This window comes from Ambystoma mexicanum, chromosome 2p (assembly GCF_040938575.1).
Source record: "Ambystoma mexicanum isolate Mex_15411 chromosome 2p, UKY_AmexF1_1, whole genome shotgun sequence".
NCBI lineage: Eukaryota > Metazoa > Chordata > Amphibia > Caudata > Ambystomatidae > Ambystoma > Ambystoma mexicanum.
The window spans coordinates 777,516,408-777,535,001 of NC_090923.1; the positions used below are offsets into that span (position 1 = coordinate 777,516,408).

Here is an 18,594-nt window from a genome sequence, read left to right on the forward strand (position 1 = left end):
CATGAAAACGTGGCAGCTATTTCAAAGCAGGATTTGTGTTCATTTATTGGGTTAGGGATGATGAGTCAGGGGCTTGCTTCTGCAGACACTTCAAGAACGCCACAGGTGCTGTTTTCAACCATGCAAAAAGGCTGCAGCTATTCGCAACCATCCAAGGCTGCGAGCAATGGGCTAATTTCAGATGGCAAGGCGTGCAACAAAAGGTTAATGAGGTGTGCCCCGGCACTAGCAAGTCTCTGAGTAGGAATTGCATGACTCTATTGGACCTTTTAGCAAGAGGTGGCTGCTCAACCCTGTAAGGGCTTGAACCCCTGCCCTTGCTGTTTGCTAGTCCGGCACCTTCCCTTTAGGCTACTGAGACCACTTCGAAGCAGGCACCTTCTCGCATTACAGACCAGTCAGACGTCTTTCCCACTCTGCCTTTATTTAGGACAGTTTTTCTGAAGTCCAACTAAGGGCTTAGAAAAACCATTCAACTGAGGCAGTACAAGACTCCACTCTTAGTATAAGGCTGTACCACCTGAGTTCACGGTAACGTAGACAGAGCAGCCAGGCTTGTTTTAGGAGGGAGAGAGGGCAGAAGACACAGTACAAGTGAAAATTGGAATACAAATGATCCAAAGAAACACTGAAACACTATGGGCCTCATTACGAGAGCGCCGATTACGAGGTTCTCTTTGCGGGACCCGGATCAGACGTCTGGTAAAACCAGACATCTTTTCCGGGTCCCGCAAGGGGAAGAGGGAGGTAATTTTTATTGTAACCCTCAAGTAAGCCTTCTTTAAATCCCCTTATAGCGCCTCGTTGCCTCCGGGCTGTAGTGCGCTATACAAATACTAAAAAATAAAATAATAATAATAACAGGCCACATGTAATGTGCCCGTTATTACCTCCCTCCCCATTCCCATTGAGCCCTATGGGGGCTCAAATGGGAATGGGGAATGGTTCCTTCAAGGAGGAATTATGGGTCCTCCAATGTTGGAATGACCCGGTTATTCCTCATTGAAGGAACCCGGTAATGGAGCCCGGTTTGGAGTCAGCCATGGTGCTAATGACTAGAATTGAATTCTAGTCATTGAAAAGTTCCAGCACTCTTGTGAGGGGACTTTCCAGGCTCGATTTGTGTCTCTGTAGATTCACCAAGATGCCCATGAAGTTTCAGCGTGATTCGGAATTCGGAAGACTGTGCACTGCACAGTGGCTGGAGATTCCAGGGTATTGCAAGAACACACAGTCACAGCAACCCATGGGATGGCTCAAAATGCAGGTCTTCTTGAGTCTAGTAGGCTCTGGATTCAGCTCATCGTTTTCGGAGACCCCAGGTTGATTGGAAGGAAGGGCTGCAGCAGGCTCGGGTTGCATAGCAGGCTCTCCAGTTGCTGGAAATCGTCTCCACCGCTTTTCCTTCGTCATCCTCTTTGGTTTTAAGTTCCAGTGGTCGACATGACTACAGCTTCCAGGTTTCCAGTATTTATCAGGAACTACAGCACAACCTCGGAATTCTCACCCTGTATTTTACAAGAAAGGGGCGTCTGGTTGTCCAATCAGGACAGCCAGCCCCCCACTGGAACAAGGCGTAAGACAAAGGATGGGGAAGTTTTGGACTCCTCCCCCACTTCCTGTGCATACAGACTGACTGGAGCCTGGGCGGGGTGTCCAGGGGACTCCCGCCGATGACAAAAATCACACAAAGATATTTCCCACAATTGGATGTCAGGGGAAGGAACAAGAAACAACAAGAAACACTAAAATGGCATAAAAAGGAGACAAGGGCCATTTTGGTAAAAATGAGCACCCTTAGGAGCCTTTACTGCAGCTGTGATCACAGCCCACGGTAAAGGTTCACCAAATTGGTAAAAGGTATCACTGCCACCAGCCATTAGAGGTAAGCTTGTCACTGTAACAGAATTGTTACAGTTTTAATGTGAAAGGGGATACATTGTATCTCCCCAGCACTCCACATAAGGTGGGGTGTGCTGGATTCACAAAATACAATTTAAAAGGGATCCAAAGATCCTTTCTACCCTTGGCAACTGTAGTTCACTTAAGGTTAGCACAAGAAAGTTAAATGGGGAGCCCCTAGGGCAACCCAGCAACAACAGGCACTTATTGCCAATATGTTGTTAAACATGATAACTTTAAAAGGCACTATGAAGAGTCTTAAAAATGACACCCATAAAAAGAGTTAAAGATTAGGAGTGTGTGGAAAAAGGTTCCCACTCACTGAGGTATTAATGAACATTTTTGCACTAGAAAAGCTAAAAGTTCTGGGGGTTGAACCAGGAAAGGAAGATTTACCAGCTCTGTGGAAATCTTTCCCTGCAGCCTTTTCACAGGGAGGAGAGCTCTTTCTGAAACTCGAGCACTACTACCCAAGGATCGAACTTTGTCATAAGGCCATCCTTATCTGCTGCATTTACATTTTTAGCAATGACTGGATTTCCCCACCTTGTCTCCATCGGGCCCGGTCGGTCCCCATGGCATCTGTCCGTGTTTCAGGCTTCAGGTCCCTCAGTATGAGGGCTGTACTTGCAAGAAGACCTGGCTGTATGTGGCATGGGTATGAGGCGCTTACCAATGGCTGAGCCTTTAATATCCTAGATCTAGTTTGCGCCCATCTCCGACAAAGAGCAATGGTGGGACCACATTTGGAAACCAGGCTGCCTTGCATTGCAAACATTACTGCAAGAAAATAAAGGGCAGAGGAAAGAAGTGCGGCCTTAAATACTGTTATTGCAGATGATGTTTATTAATGTTCATGCAGTATTTCGGCCAAGGCTAAAAAAAGATGGAGATTTTGCAGTTCCAATTGGGGTTAACAAAAAAAAACAAAAAAATAAACACTTTTCGAAGACAGGCAGGAGTCAAACCTGAACTCAGGAACCATCGCAGAAAAGCTCCCTCGCAATACCAGACTGAAAATATACTAATTTTCTACTCAATTCTGCCCCCGACTGTTACAAGCCTGAAGGGTGGCTTAAACCCTGTGTCTTGTTACTGTAGATACACGTTCTAACCATTGAGCTATCAGGGACGCATTTTGTACAGAGAAGGAAACATGGGATGAAATGACAGGTGGTCCCACACCCAGGGACCATCACCAAACTATTAACAACTCAAACCCACTCGCATTCCGCATTAAGCCCAAAAATGAGAAAAATCTGCTATATGAATTTATAGACTGTCCCAAACCCAGAGACCGTCATGCTAGCCCGAAAAAGCTCTTATATCAGTCCGCAGTTTAAACATAGTCTGTCAGGATTTCAACAAAAAAAAAAAAGCATTGGTGCATACAAATCTAACTGGCATATTGTTAAATACAGTCATTTTGCTTTTTCGTTGGCAGCGCACACATCTCCCTGGGAAAAGCAGCATGCCGGCAGACGTGAGCAAGAGGGTGAAGGTTCAGCTGGTGCTTTGGCCATTTCTAGAATCACCAGTGTATTATTAGTGCCGGGGATTCCAGCAATCTCATCACATGGTCTTACTGGGGGGTGGCGGAGACGGGAAGACAGGTTTGCCAGTAACCCACCAGAATAACCGGTGGGATACCAGGAGGTCTATAATGAGGATTTTTTCACTTGTGAATCGGCTCCTTGATCTGGAGGAAGATTTGGAGGCATGTCAAGGTGTACAATTTTAGCTCTCCCTCTCCCCTCATTGGGCCTGCTTTGGGGTCTTTGCTATCTACACTCTGCATGAAGAATTGTGCCCCTGCAATGTTTGAAGGTGCCAGATGACTGTGGCAGCACCTCTGACTTAGGCTGTCAGTAAGTGGATTTGGTTTTGAAAATGGCACTCACTTTGTGCAAGTGCATTGTCCCCAGCAGATAACCCATGCAGGCCGCTCTCTCCATGGCCAGACTATGGGAGCATCTGATCTCTGGTATCTTTGTTAGGGATAATACTGGCTGAGAGAGCATGTGCTTGCATAGTTTCAGCATGTAGCAGCCGTGCATTACCTCTGCCCCTATTTCATCTTCCTAAAACATAGTCAATCTGGTCAATTTCTTGGTCAGAGACATGGCTTTACTGACTTTTACGTTTAGGTGTGGAACTTCTAAGCACGCTTTCACTTTTTTATCATGCAATACTTTTGAGATGCATGTAAACCATATTTTCTGGAGAACATATGATTGCCAGAGAAAGGGAAGGATATGTTCCCTGAAGAACCTGGATTGTACGAAATGCATTGACTGGGGAATCAAACATTTGTATTATGAGAATAGAAAAGAACTAGCATATGTCACATCCACCAGTGATCACAGGGCCCTGGGGATGGTTTCCAGGCTTTTCTGTTGGGTTGTACAGCTGTATAGCATATAAGAGGAATCGGGCCTAATACCTATGTAGAAATAGATTTAAAATTGTATAGAATTACCTAACTTTGCTAAAAAGAAGGGTGGTGCCCGCCTCTGCAGTATTGCACTTGCTGAAGCAATATATACTCCTGAGCTAAAACCTATAGTTTATGTGTGTTTCTAATTAAAACTATGTCACAGCAATTGGCGAATGCAGAGAAGCCAGAAAGCATTAACTTTTCTAAAGTTGTGGACCTCGAGATTCACACATATTTGCTTAAAGGGCAGCTCAAAGATGATCCAGGAATGTTCATATGTGATTCAGTAATAGACGTTCTGAATTAGTTGTAAGGTAGCAGGTTCACAACTGGTAAGGTGAGGAGCATTTCTTAATTTGCACCACTGGAAATCCTTATGGCTTAGTCCCTCGATGTTTGTACTATTTTGGACAACAATATCTATACTTTTTGGGGAAAGAAACAAATAATAGAGTATGTGTTGACAAGACAATTTAAACAAATAGTTATATTTATATATCGTAACATTTGTGTAAAGTGCTTTTTGTCACAACATGGATAATGCAATACAAATGTAGTAGCCTTTATTTCCAGGATACCTCTTTTTCTCAGAGTAGCGAGAACACTGGTACATTTTTATGAGATTCTTTACGGTATCAATAGGAGAGACATGTCATGCTCCTTCTGGGTTCCTAATTTTAGAATTATCTTATTCCTGTGGTATGGTGGTGAGCATGTTTTTTTTTATATACTATAACCCCATTATAAAAACAAACCTTTCCTTTCCATTAGAATATTTTCTATTTGCCTGTAGAGAGCTCCAGACTTAGCACATCTCGTAGAACCCAATGATTTTATTCATAGCGCCACCTACAGTTTGTAGCTTGTGTTACTGGCTCATGTACATCCAGTAACCTATGTGTCGAATTAGACACCCCCTTCCCATCAGCATGCAAGGAAGGACTCACTCATCACAAAGCAAACAACCCTCTACTTTGTAGCTGTTTATTGCTAACTTTCCCTTGTTTGCTATTTTACTTAGAGTGGTAAATTGCTAAATGCACTACTGCACTGATATGAACCTCCCCTTTGTACTTCACTTATGTAAATAATTCACAGATGCATGAATGACACACAAATCCCAATTGTTGTCATATATGTTTTTTGTATTGCATATCATTTACATGTCACCAGATCTTACCATGTGTTATTTACAGCATCATCTGCAATAGAAAAGAACAAACAGAACATGCAGGTATTTTGCAAACATGAATTAAGTTTCCCACACTTTAAATATAGATAGAAATAAACATGCAATGATTTTTAAGTTCTCTGCACTGCGAAAATCCTATCCACATGCACAGCATACAAATTATTCCGCACTTGGCACATATCCCTTGCCAAGGCCAGTTATCTGATTCCCGCACGACTTTGCTGTCTTTTGCAGTCCCAGTGTCAGCGCGAAACTCCTCCGTAAACTTGTGTGGGGGCACCAACTGATTAGATTCAGTCAGAGCTCGACCCCCTTGAAAACTCTGTCTTTCTGTGTCCTGAGCCCAGCATGAACTGCCAACCCTCCTCCTTTCTCTTTCTCAGGAAAACGTTTACCCATCCCTTTATTGACATGGCTTGTCTGCTTACATTTTCTACCAATCAGGGCCCGATTCTGAACTGGGTGGTAATTGGCGAAAATGTCGTTAAAAGGGCTAACAACATTTTCAATAATTACACCCTATTCTAAAGACGACGCAATATTCCAAAGTCGGAATGATTGCGCCACTTTAGGAATATGGGTGCCGGTTACTAGAAAGGGCTGGAAACCAACCTAGCAACCGGCACTCTCGTTAATTATGCATTTGCATGGTTATTATTGTGGCACTCCTCTAATTTCGCAAACGCTTGAAATTGGCGCTGAACTACGGTACACAATTGGTGCCATACGGAGGAGTGCCACAAGAAGCCTTGTTTGGTGTGAATGGAAGTGTCCATATACACCTGTGTTGTATACGGACACTTTCATGTACACCAAAGCAAGCAGCTTCAACGTTGCAGGATGCAACGTTGAAGCTTCTCGCTTTAAATGAAAGTGTTCATATACACGGCATAGTTGTATAGGAACACTTTTATTTAAACCAATGCGAGCAGCTTCAATGTTACATTCTGCAACGTTGAAGCTGCTGGCTTTGGTGTAAATGAAAGTGTTCATGTACACCGCATGGGTGTATATGAACACTTTCATTTGCACCAAAGCCAGCAGCTTCAACGTTGCAGGATGCAACGTTGAAGCTGCTCGCTTTAAATGAAAGTGTTCATATTCACTGCACAGGTATATAGGAACACTTTTATTTAAACCAATGCGAGCAGCTTCAATGTTACATTCTGCAATGTTGAAGCTGCTGGCTTTGGTGTAAATGAAAGTGTTCATGTACACCGCATGGGTGTATATGAACACTTTCATTTGCACCAAAGCCAGCAGCTTCAACGTTGCAGGATGCAACGTTGAAGCTGCTCGCTTTAAATGAAAGTGTTCATCTACACCACACAGGTGTATATGAATACTTTCTTATACACCAAAGTAAGCAGCTTCAACATCCTGCAATGTTGAAGCTGCTCACTTTGGTGTATCAGCAGCATTTTCGTTAAATAACGATTCCCTCGTTATTTAACGAAAATGCTGCCGAGATTCTGCAATCTGCCTGTTTCCATTAGAAACAGGCGGATTACAGAAAAAGCACTGTCGTGCTTTGCGAAGAGGCCCAGGCCCACATGAGAATAGCAGTGGTGCCTGGGCATCAAGAAATGGCACAGTGAGTTGTGCTATTTAGCACGCTCACTACGCCAATATGAGAATTGGGCCCCTAGAGTAAAAGAATGTGCTGTGTACCAGCCTTCGTTTTCAAAACAATGAAAGCTTCAGGTCCAGAGTAATGGTTTCACTTTGCTTCCTGCATCTTGCATATTTTCTGTTCTCACAAGCTGAATAAAACGCTAGTGTGCATTTAAAAATGAATTTTAAATAGTGCAACCAAAACATGGATTTCACCTCATTTTGGATAGAAGTCTACATTTTCATGTTAAAAGTTAGCACTTAGTACTTGAGTTATGTTTGTAATGTTAGTTGGTTATGTATTCTAATGTAGTCTTCATAAATGAAGCATCCAAAATACATGGTGCACCTCATTAGTTTCACCTGGCAGCAAACTAAGTTTTCTTTTTTTTTTTTTTATGTGTGCTCTGATATCTGCAGTTTCAAACTGGGCCTGGCTGTGTACTTTGTATGCTAGCAATAACGCTATATATTATACTGGCAAAAAAAAATGCTAAATTACATACTGGCAAAATGCAATTATATGCTGGCAAAAATGCTATACATGTCCTTACACACCCAAGCCACACTCTCCTGACCCCCACCCCTAATACCGTCATTCTCTCTACCCCATCCACCCTACCTCAATGCTCTATATCAAAATGCACCCACCCCAGTCTCTTTGCTCCTCAACTCCCCACTGTTTCTACACCCACTCACCTGTCCTGCTCCATTATATCTACCCCTTCCAAGCCACCCTACTCCCACTCTATGTGAGCCCACCAACCGTACCCCACTGCTTCTATCCCTACCCACCCTGCTGCGACTCTATCTACCCAATGCCCCCACCATACCCACCCTCTCTCTACCCATACCAGCCCACCAAACCCCCATTATCTCTACCCTCAACAACTTTATATCCAACCCCACCTCACTTACACTCTTTCTACTCCCAGCCACCCACCCCACCCTCATTTGCTCTACCCCCAACCACCCCACTAACCCACCCACTCTACCCCCACTATCTCTACCCTCACTACCTCCACCCACCCATCCAACCCTACTCTCTACCCCAACCACTCTACTAGCTCTTGCCACTCAAATCTATCCCTTCTCTCTTTACTCCTACCTACACACCCTGTCCCATCTCCCTCTAGCCGCCACATCCAACCGACCCCTCTATTCCCCAACACACTCACCCCACCACTTTCTCTAACCCCACCCACTCTACCCCCTCTCTACTCAGCCATACCCCCATGTTCCTAAGTGCCATACATGCACCCTACCCTCCTGTCTCTCTAGCCACATCCACCCTACTGCCTCTTCCCCCAATCACCCACCCTACCCCCTCTGTGTACCTCCTTGTGTCCTGCCTCTCACACTCTTACTTTATTGCATACCCTCACATTCTCACAATTTCTCACACATATTTTCTCTTGCTCATCATCAATGGCACCCTCTGTCAATGGCCTCTTCCCTTTCTCCATTGACCTTACCATTATCTTGCACACCTACACCCCTATCACATCCTCCTTTGAAACTTTACTTTCTTCGCCTTGCACCCTGGCGCCTATAAATGAAAAAAGCAAAGAACAACAGTACATACCAAAACTGTTGGCTTTGACAATGGTTGTTTACTGTATGTGCTAAAATTGAATGGGCCACTTAAGCCACCAAGTGGACCACCTATGTTACTGATTTTGTGCCTGCTCCAGCAGATTCTGGATATTTCCCATCAGGTGTGGTGTAAAGGCCTGGGATTCTTGGCAGTTAATTAGTTATTTTACCACACCGGCTTAGAAAACAGTCTGCATTAAAAATGCATTATTATCGATTACGGCTGCACTAATCTGCAGGGTTTGAAGCTCTACATTAGCATCAAAAATAGATGGTGGCATAGATACCAAGCATGCAATGCAAATAATACGTTGCTCCACTCTATCAGGGAACACCTAACAAAAATGTCATGTATCAGAAAAAAACTGCTTATATCTGTTTCTTTTAGAAATCAGGACTGTATTCAATCTCATATTAAGCTGTTTTACCTATATTATCACTCTTGCCACTGATTCCAGCAAACAACAGCCTCTACACTATATTAGAACTAGGTAAATATCACTTCTGAACTAATGATGACATTTTCAAACAGGGACGTCATTTCACCAAAATGCTATGGGTAGTGGAAGTGACATCACATGACACTTTACCTCTGATGACATCACAGGAAATGATGTAATGTGCTCCCAACCCCAGTGACCTCATGGGAAGTGTGTAGCAAAAGTCAACGACAGATGCCCTAGAACATGGAGGAAAGCATTTCTCCAAGAGAGTTACAATAAGAAACAAAAAGTATCCCACAAGAAAGCGTAAAGGAATGAGTGTGAAAAAGGTTCCCACTCAATAAGGGAAAAAGACAAAAAATCCATTAGCCCAGCAAAAAGTGCTGCAGGAATCACATGTGGAGGAGATAAGTGTACAATTGGCCGATTTCTGCATACAAATGAAAATATACCCTAACAGAAACCATACAATTTACAGTTGGCTTTCTAGGGTAAGATACACACTCCCATTAAATGGCATGTCACCAATAGTACACTACACAGGAACATTTCATACAATTGTCATGAGGCTGTGGCCACAGCATATCTATACCAGTAATGGTCAATGTAAATCCTATGTATGAAGCTGCATCCACAACCTACATATGCCACTAACAGTAAACGTAAATCACATTCATGAAGCTGATGTCACAGCCTATATGCCAGTATCAGTCACTGTAAATTGCATGCATGAATTTGCTGTTGCATACTATCTTTGTCAATAATGGTCTCTTTAAATCACATGCATGAAGCTGCTCTGTCAACCTATCTATTACACTAAGACTCACTGCAAATCACACTTATTACGCTTCTGCCACAAACAATCTATGTCAGTAAGTCACTGTAAATCACAAGCATGAAGCTGCATCCTCAATCTCTGTTTTCCCTTAACGGTCACTGTAAATCATATGCAGGAAGCTGCTGCCACATTGTATCTATGCCAGTAGTGGTCACTGTAAAACGCATGAATGAAGCTGCATCTGCAAACAAACTATTCCAGTAATAGACACTGTAAATCACAAGCATGTCGATACTGCCACAATCTCTGTTTGCCAGTATTGTTCACTGTAAATCATATGCATGAAGCTGCTACCACAATCTATGTCAGTAAGAGTTACTGTAAATCACATGCATAACGCTTCTGCCCCAACCTATATATGCATGTAATGGTTGCTGTAAATCACGTGCACGTAGCTTCTGCCAGAATCTCTGTTTGCTTGTTACGGGCACTGTAAATTACTTGCATTAAGCTGCTTGACACAACCTAGCTTTGGCAGAAGCCCCTGCAAGAAATGTACAGTGAATAGCCACAGAAACACAGGCAAGCACACACACATACACACTCACAGCCACACAAACACACACAATACATTAGATTCAAAAACAGGTATATTTATACATACACATCACACTGAACAGACTAAGCTTACTTTAGATCTTCTTACCTTCTGTCTTCACTTCCAGAAAGATGCAAAGGGCACAGGCACAGCACTGACAGCCAGACAGGACAAATCTAGGCGTGCTTATTATCATCATGCTGCCCTCACATGGATGCCCACAGGTATTTGATTTTTTTAAAGAAATGATCGCTGTCCCTGAAAGCTCTGTGTGAGGCTTGAGGGAGAACCGGGCACAAGTGAGGATCCACAGGGGTGACTAATTCTCAGCCCCCACCCACTGGCTCCACCAATGGAAAAATTGACTCTTACGTACTTTGATTACATTCATGTAAATGTTTTCTTTTTCACTGTTTTATCTATCACTCTGCTCTCTAGAAAACCATATTTCCTAAAGGGACTCTTGATTTTAATTAAATGCTTACTGCAAGGAACATTGTTAGTCATACACATGTTGTACTCATGCACTGACCAGAATATAGTACTCTCAATTTGGTCTCATTAATTTACTTGTTAACTTCTTTTTCAGGGCCTGAATATTATTCCACTGATCTGTACCTCGCAATTTGATCCCTTCAAATTTAAAAACCCAAATGAATTTGATCCCAACCATTTCCTGGATGAGAACGGCCAGTTCAAGAAGAATGAGGCATTCATGGCTTTTTCTGCAGGTAAGAATGTGCATGACCTCTAGCATTGTAGTGAGAAATCATTGGCACAGGGCAGATAGCTGCCTGGATAGCCAATTTAGACATACAGTGGACATTTCATATTTGGCTGCAAAGTTCAATTGGTAATAAATCAAGCAGTTCAATTTATGAGCATGAATCAAACCAACCTAAAATGCACTTCCCCTAAAAAGTAAACAACCTAGTTCAATAGGCAAACCAGTATAGAAACAAAGTATATATCCGTCTGTGATATTCTTAAAACACAGTTTCATGCCAGTCCCCAACACATGATCCCCACTCTACCCTCATAAACAGCAAAACTCGATACAATCAGAGTATGTTGATGGATTGTCTATTAAAGCATTGGGGGTCATTACGACCCTGGCGGACACGGTCTGAATGGTGCCGGTAAGGGACCGGCACCATTCATACCGGGCCGCGACATTCCGATTTCTGCGGCGGGTCCCGCTCTGTACGCCTGGCCAAACGTGTCATGCAGAGCAGGACCTGCTAGCAGTACAGGATGCTAACAACGGGGCCGTTATCAACGGGCCCATTGTTAGCATCCTCCCCATTCCCTTTTGAGCCCTATGAGGGCTCAAATGGGAATGGAAATTACCAGGTCCGGGTCCCGCGAAAGGGAATTACCGAGCCCTCCAAGGTCAGAATGGCCCGGTAAGTCCCCTTTTGCGGGACCCGGACCCAAGTTTGGAGGCAGCCATGCCGCTAAGAACGGCATGGCTACCTCCAAACTCGTAATGAGGCCCATTGTCATTTTAAGGACTAGTCTATTTCATCAAATATATTATATCTCCTTACTGGTGTTTTAGATCTATCCAAATTAAGCAAATACTAATAATTTACAGGCAGTCTGTGTGTATGTGAATGGAGAGGAAGAAATACTGTTGTTGAGTGCCTCTGTTGCCTGCCAACGTTTTAGATATATGCAAACATAAGATATTAGATACACATAGCTTGAGAAAAGGTCTCCACTGTACCATAAAGGTACTTATATTCCTGTGAAACATATGAGTCAGTTACTTTCACAATGAAACAATTCCAAACTCTATTCAGAAAGTCTTCCTTTGAGGGAAGAGAATGTCATTGTTGTATCTGGGCAAATGTCATCATACCAGCTGTGAACATATAACTGTTTTTTCTCGGTATTTTCTTTTTACATCCAAACACTTTATGTAGGAAACCATGATAGCATCATGTGGATTGTCATCCCCTCTCCAATATCATTAATCCAATTAAGGATTTCCCCCAAAAATCCTTGAATTTATGGCATACCCATTGCATTTGAAAAAATGTGCCTTCTAACCTCATCTGCTTCCGCTAAATATCCTAGCCATCCTGACGTGGTCCACATGTCACCTATGAAGAATACTGAAGGAAAGAGGCATAGCATGATACGGGAATGGGATTTAAAAGACGTATTTAATGTTCTACCCCACATCATATAGGTATTGTTCTGCCCTGTTTCTCCTGTAATTATTTTGGGCTTTCTTTTACGTTCAAGAACATACACTGATACATGTTTTACACAATCCTTTTTCTAGTTTTCATTTGACCGAAACATTTTATAATGGGAAAACATGTACTATCACTCTTCCAACCATCTCTTAAATTTACATTGCTGATTTAAATCTAGTTTCACCAAATATATGTACAGCGATTTTGAAGCCTGCTACCAACCAACCTGTGTATTTGATCTTTCTCCAGGTCTTCCTTCCCTCTCAGGCTCTACTCTAACTCCTTCACATACTTTCTAGGTTCAAAGGAACTCCGGTGATCAGCACTCTGTGTGAGGCTGCCTTGTTATTTTAGCACTACCTCTGAATTACTGTTTCCTGGTGACCTGCTAAGGGATTTACTATGCCCAGCATTGAGGTTAGCATTCTGGTTATTGTTCCGCAAGGCAGATGTGGATTCAGTCATCCTAGATGCCAGTATATATTAGTTCTGTCATTGTTACGATCTGCTTACAAAGTTGACACTGGTGTGATATCCAATTGTTGTGGTTTAACAATTGTGTGATTTTTGCAGTCACCATGACAAACTAGGCATGACATATTTATAGCGTATAATGCCACCAGACTGTCACACAATCAACAGAACGTTTAAATACTACTTTGTGTCCCAGCTGCTGTCAGGGATACACATTGCCTTTGAATATGCTCTGTACAACTGTGAAACTGGTATTGTGGATGTCAGTAGACTGGTTACAGCAAGGCACATGTGTGCACTAGGATTTTGGAATGGAACATTTTGAAAGTAGGGCCAGGAAAGGAAAACTCCACATTGCATTATATGAACTTCAAAAAAGTGTGCTATTCTGCCCTCATCAGATAGCATGTTGTCAAAATCCCGAAATCCTCAACAGATTTCAGGTCCTTGTTTTTTAGCCTATCTGCATATGTTCCACTAATACCCTGAACTGGTTTGCTTTAAATTCATAATACCATGGATGGAAAGATCCCTCCTTCATTAGGCAATGAAAGGATTCTGCATGCACTGTACATTCTGTCACCTAACCAAATAATATTGGAGATTTCGTCCTCTTTTTCCCTGAATCAGGTTTCAGGTATTGGAACTAGGGACTGGGAAGTGTCAAAAATGAAACTCAGACACATACAATTTGGTATTGGCTAAAGACATTTATTGATAAATAAAAAGCGTTTGAGAAAATGCCTTGCTGTCCCTGTGCTAGAGTTGATTCCCTATCTAAACTCAAAACTAAAGATTTGTCAGTTTCAGAATATTCAAAATAAAACTGTCATGTGTCCAAAGTACTATTCTGACCCTTACATTCTAAGGAAATAAATCTTAAGCTGTAAAGGGTAATGTATTTGACCGTCAGTGTTTCAAAGATGTTTAAAGGTAGACACAAATAAATAACTCCAACCAAATGTCTCTCAAGGATATTGCTCCTTACTCCAGAGAGTATCTACCTTCCCCTGGATTACTTAACACTATTTCTTGACAATAATAGTTCTTTCAATCCTCTTGTTCAATGTCAAAGTTGTTATGAATGCTTATTTTACCATTGAATTTCTGGTGTTTTCCGGTTTTACTTGTAACCATAACGTCCCTTTAACAACATTTTTTGCTTCAATTTCATAGGTTTTTATTAGTGCTATTTAACCATAACATCCCTTTAACAAAGATGTATATATATATATATATATATATATATATATATATATATATATATATATATATATATATATATTCACAGAAGAAAACGTTGTTAAAGGGACGTTATGGTTAATAAAAACCTATGAAATTCAATGAAAAAACGTTGTTATAGAGACGTTATGGTTACAAATAAAACTGAAAAAACCCAGCTAGCACCGATAACTCGCACCACCACCTCGCACTGCTAAGACTAACACCCAGGACATGAAGATGACATCACAAATGTCATTGATGACATCACTGATGATATCACATATCTGGGGCACTTGCTGTTGCTTACTAACATGATTAGGCTCGTTTTCTGTTTGTTTTTAGTGACAATGAGAATTTCCAAAATGTTAATTGTGCTATATATGTGCACATTAACCTTTGTATATGTTCTTTAAGTACTTTACTTAGAGTTTAATCTGAGCTCAGAGTGCACATACATGGGGTCATAAACAAACTTCCAACACACAATACATTTTTGTACATGATGATTAACTATATGTGTCATTTTTTGGGGCTGTTGTTTCTTTCTTTCTTACTTTGTTTTATTTGTTTTATTCATATTTATATAGCGCACAACAGCCCAAGGACATTGTGGCACTTGTTACAGTACAAAGTTTAGTTACTTAGTTACATGGTCATTAGCAATATATATACAGGTTGCAATATAGTTACATAGTCATAAGCAGTATATATACAGGTTACAATATAGTTATATTACATTTGTGTTATATTACAATATACATGGCAGAAGTGGAGGAAGCAGTCCTCCACTTGCTAGTTGAGGAGCTATATTTCATCAAATATATTATATCTCCTTACTGGTGTTTTAGATCTATCCAAATTAAGCAAATACTAATAATTTACAGGCAGTCTGTGTGTATGTGAATGGAGAGGAAGAAATACTGTTGTTGAGTGCCTCTGTTGCCTGCCAACGTTTTAGATATATGCAAACATAAGATATTAGATACACATAGCTTGAGAAAAGGTCTCCACTGTACCATAAAGGTACTTATATTCCTGTGAAACATATGAGTCAGTTACTTTCACAATGAAACAATTCCAAACTCTATTCAGAAAGTCTTCCTTTGAGGGAAGAGAATGTCATTGTTGTATCTGGGCAAATGTCATCATACCAGCTGTGAACATATAACTGTTTTTTCTCGGTATTTTCTTTTTACATCCAAACACTTTATGTAGGAAACCATGATAGCATCATGTGGATTGTCATCCCCTCTCCAATATCATTAATCCAATTAAGGATTTCCCCCAAAAATCCTTGAATTTATGGCATACCCATTGCATTTGAAAAAATGTGCCTTCTAACCTCATCTGCTTCCGCTAAATATCCTAGCCATCCTGACGTGGTCCACATGTCACCTATGAAGAATACTGAAGGAAAGAGGCATAGCATGATACGGGAATGGGATTTAAAAGACGTATTTAATGTTCTACCCCACATCATATAGGTATTGTTCTGCCCTGTTTCTCCTGTAATTATTTTGGGCTTTCTTTTACGTTCAAGAACATACACTGATACATGTTTTACACAATCCTTTTTCTAGTTTTCATTTGACCGAAACATTTTATAATGGGAAAACATGTACTATCACTCTTCCAACCATCTCTTAAATTTACATTGCTGATTTAAATCTAGTTTCACCAAATATATGTACAGCGATTTTGAAGCCTGCTACCAACCAACCTGTGTATTTGATCTTTCTCCAGGTCTTCCTTCCCTCTCAGGCTCTACTCTAACTCCTTCACATACTTTCTAGGTTCAAAGGAACTCCGGTGATCAGCACTCTGTGTGAGGCTGCCTTGTTATTTTAGCACTACCTCTGAATTACTGTTTCCTGGTGACCTGCTAAGGGATTTACTATGCCCAGCATTGAGGTTAGCATTCTGGTTATTGTTCCGCAAGGCAGATGTGGATTCAGTCATCCTAGATGCCAGTATATATTAGTTCTGTCATTGTTACGATCTGCTTACAAAGTTGACACTGGTGTGATATCCAATTGTTGTGGTTTAACAATTGTGTGATTTTTGCAGTCACCATGACAAACTAGGCATGACATATTTATAGCGTATAATGCCACCAGACTGTCACACAATCAACAGAACGTTTAAATACTACTTTGTGTCCCAGCTGCTGTCAGGGATACACATTGCCTTTGAATATGCTCTGTACAACTGTAAAACTGGTATTGTGGATGTCAGTAGACTGGTTACAGCAAGGCACATGTGTGCACTAGGATTTTGGAATGGAACATTTTGAAAGTAGGGCCAGGAAAGGAAAACTCCACATTGCATTATATGAACTTCAAAAAAGTGTGCTATTCTGCCCTCATCAGATAGCATGTTGTCAAAATCCCGAAATCCTCAACAGATTTCAGGTCCTTGTTTTTTAGCCTATCTGCATATGTTCCACTAATACCCTGAACTGGTTTGCTTTAAATTCATAATACCATGGATGGAAAGATCCCTCCTTCATTAGGCAATGAAAGGATTCTGCATGCACTGTACATTCTGTCACCTAACCAAATAATATTGGAGATTTCGTCCTCTTTTTCCCTGAATCAGGTTTCAGGTATTGGAACTAGGGACTGGGAAGTGTCAAAAATGAAACTCAGACACATACAATTTGGTATTGGCTAAAGACATTTATTGATAAATAAAAAGCGTTTGAGAAAATGCCTTGCTGTCCCTGTGCTAGAGTTGATTCCCTATCTAAACTCAAAACTAAAGATTTGTCAGTTTCAGAATATTCAAAATAAAACTGTCATGTGTCCAAAGTACTATTCTGACCCTTACATTCTAAGGAAATAAATCTTAAGCTGTAAAGGGTAATGTATTTGACCGTCAGTGTTTCAAAGATGTTTAAAGGTAGACACAAATAAATAACTCCAACCAAATGTCTCTCAAGGATATTGCTCCTTACTCCAGAGAGTATCTCCCTTCCCCTGGATTACTTAACACCATTTCTTGACAATAATAGTTCTTTCAATCCTCTTGTTCAATGTCAAAGTTGTTATGAATGCTTATTTTACCATTGAATTTCTGGTGTTTTCCGGTTTTACTTGTAACCATAACGTCCCTTTAACAACATTTTTTGCTTCAATTTCATAGGTTTTTATTAGTGCTATTTAACCATAACATCCCTTTAATAAAGATGTTTCTATATATATATATATATATATACATATATATATATATATATATATTCACAGAAGAAAACGTTGTTAAAGGGACGTTATGGTTAATAAAAACCTATGAAATTCAATGAAAAAACGTTGTTATAGAGACGTTATGGTTACAAATAAAACTGAAAAAACCCAGCTAGCACCGATAACTCGCACCACCACCTCGCACTGCTAAGACTAACACCCAGGACATCACAAATGTCATTGATGACATCACTGATGATATCACATATCTGGGGCACTTGCTGTTGCTTACTAACATGATTAGGCTCGTTTTCTGTTTGTTTTTAGTGACAATGAGAATTTCCAAAATGTTAATTGTGCTATATATGTGCACATTAACCTTTGTATATGTTCTTTAAGTACTTTACTTAGAGTTTAATCTGAGCTCAGAGTGCACATACATGGGGTCATAAACAAACTTCCAACACACAATACATTTTTGTACATGATGATTAACTATATGTGTCATTTTTTGGGGCTGTTGTTTCTTTCTTTCTTACTTTGTTTTATTTGTTTTATTCATATTTATATAGCGCACAACAGCCCAAGGACATTGTGGCACTTGTTACAGTACAAAGTTTAGTTACTTAGTTACATGGTCATTAGCAATATATATACAGGTTGCAATATAGTTACATAGTCATAAGCAGTATATATACAGGTTACAATATAGTTATATTACATTTGTGTTATATTGCAATATACATGGCAGAAGTGGAGGAAGCAGTCCTCCACTTGCTAGTTGAGGAGAGTGGCCTTGAGGTTGTTGCGGAAGACAGAGATGGAAGTTTCAGCTCTAAGGGTGGCAGGGAGTGAGTTCCAGAGTTTCGGTGCAATATAGGAGAAGCCTAGACCTCCCGCTGTGTCTCTCTTCATGCGTGGTATGTGTAGCTGGTTGGTGTACTGAG

At 40.9% G+C, this 18,594-nt stretch overlaps 1 protein-coding gene across 1 annotated transcript in view; it reads left to right on the forward strand.

Moving 5' to 3' along the window:
- LOC138566784 (cytochrome P450 2F3-like) overlaps positions 1 to 18,594 on the forward strand; it is a 463,175-nt gene that overhangs the window by 432,938 nt on the left and 11,643 nt on the right. Inside the window, exon 8 of the mRNA XM_069644434.1 lies at positions 11,150 to 11,291. Within this exon, the coding sequence (XP_069500535.1) occupies positions 11,150 to 11,291 (142 nt within the window). The remainder of the gene's footprint in view (positions 1 to 11,149; positions 11,292 to 18,594) is intronic.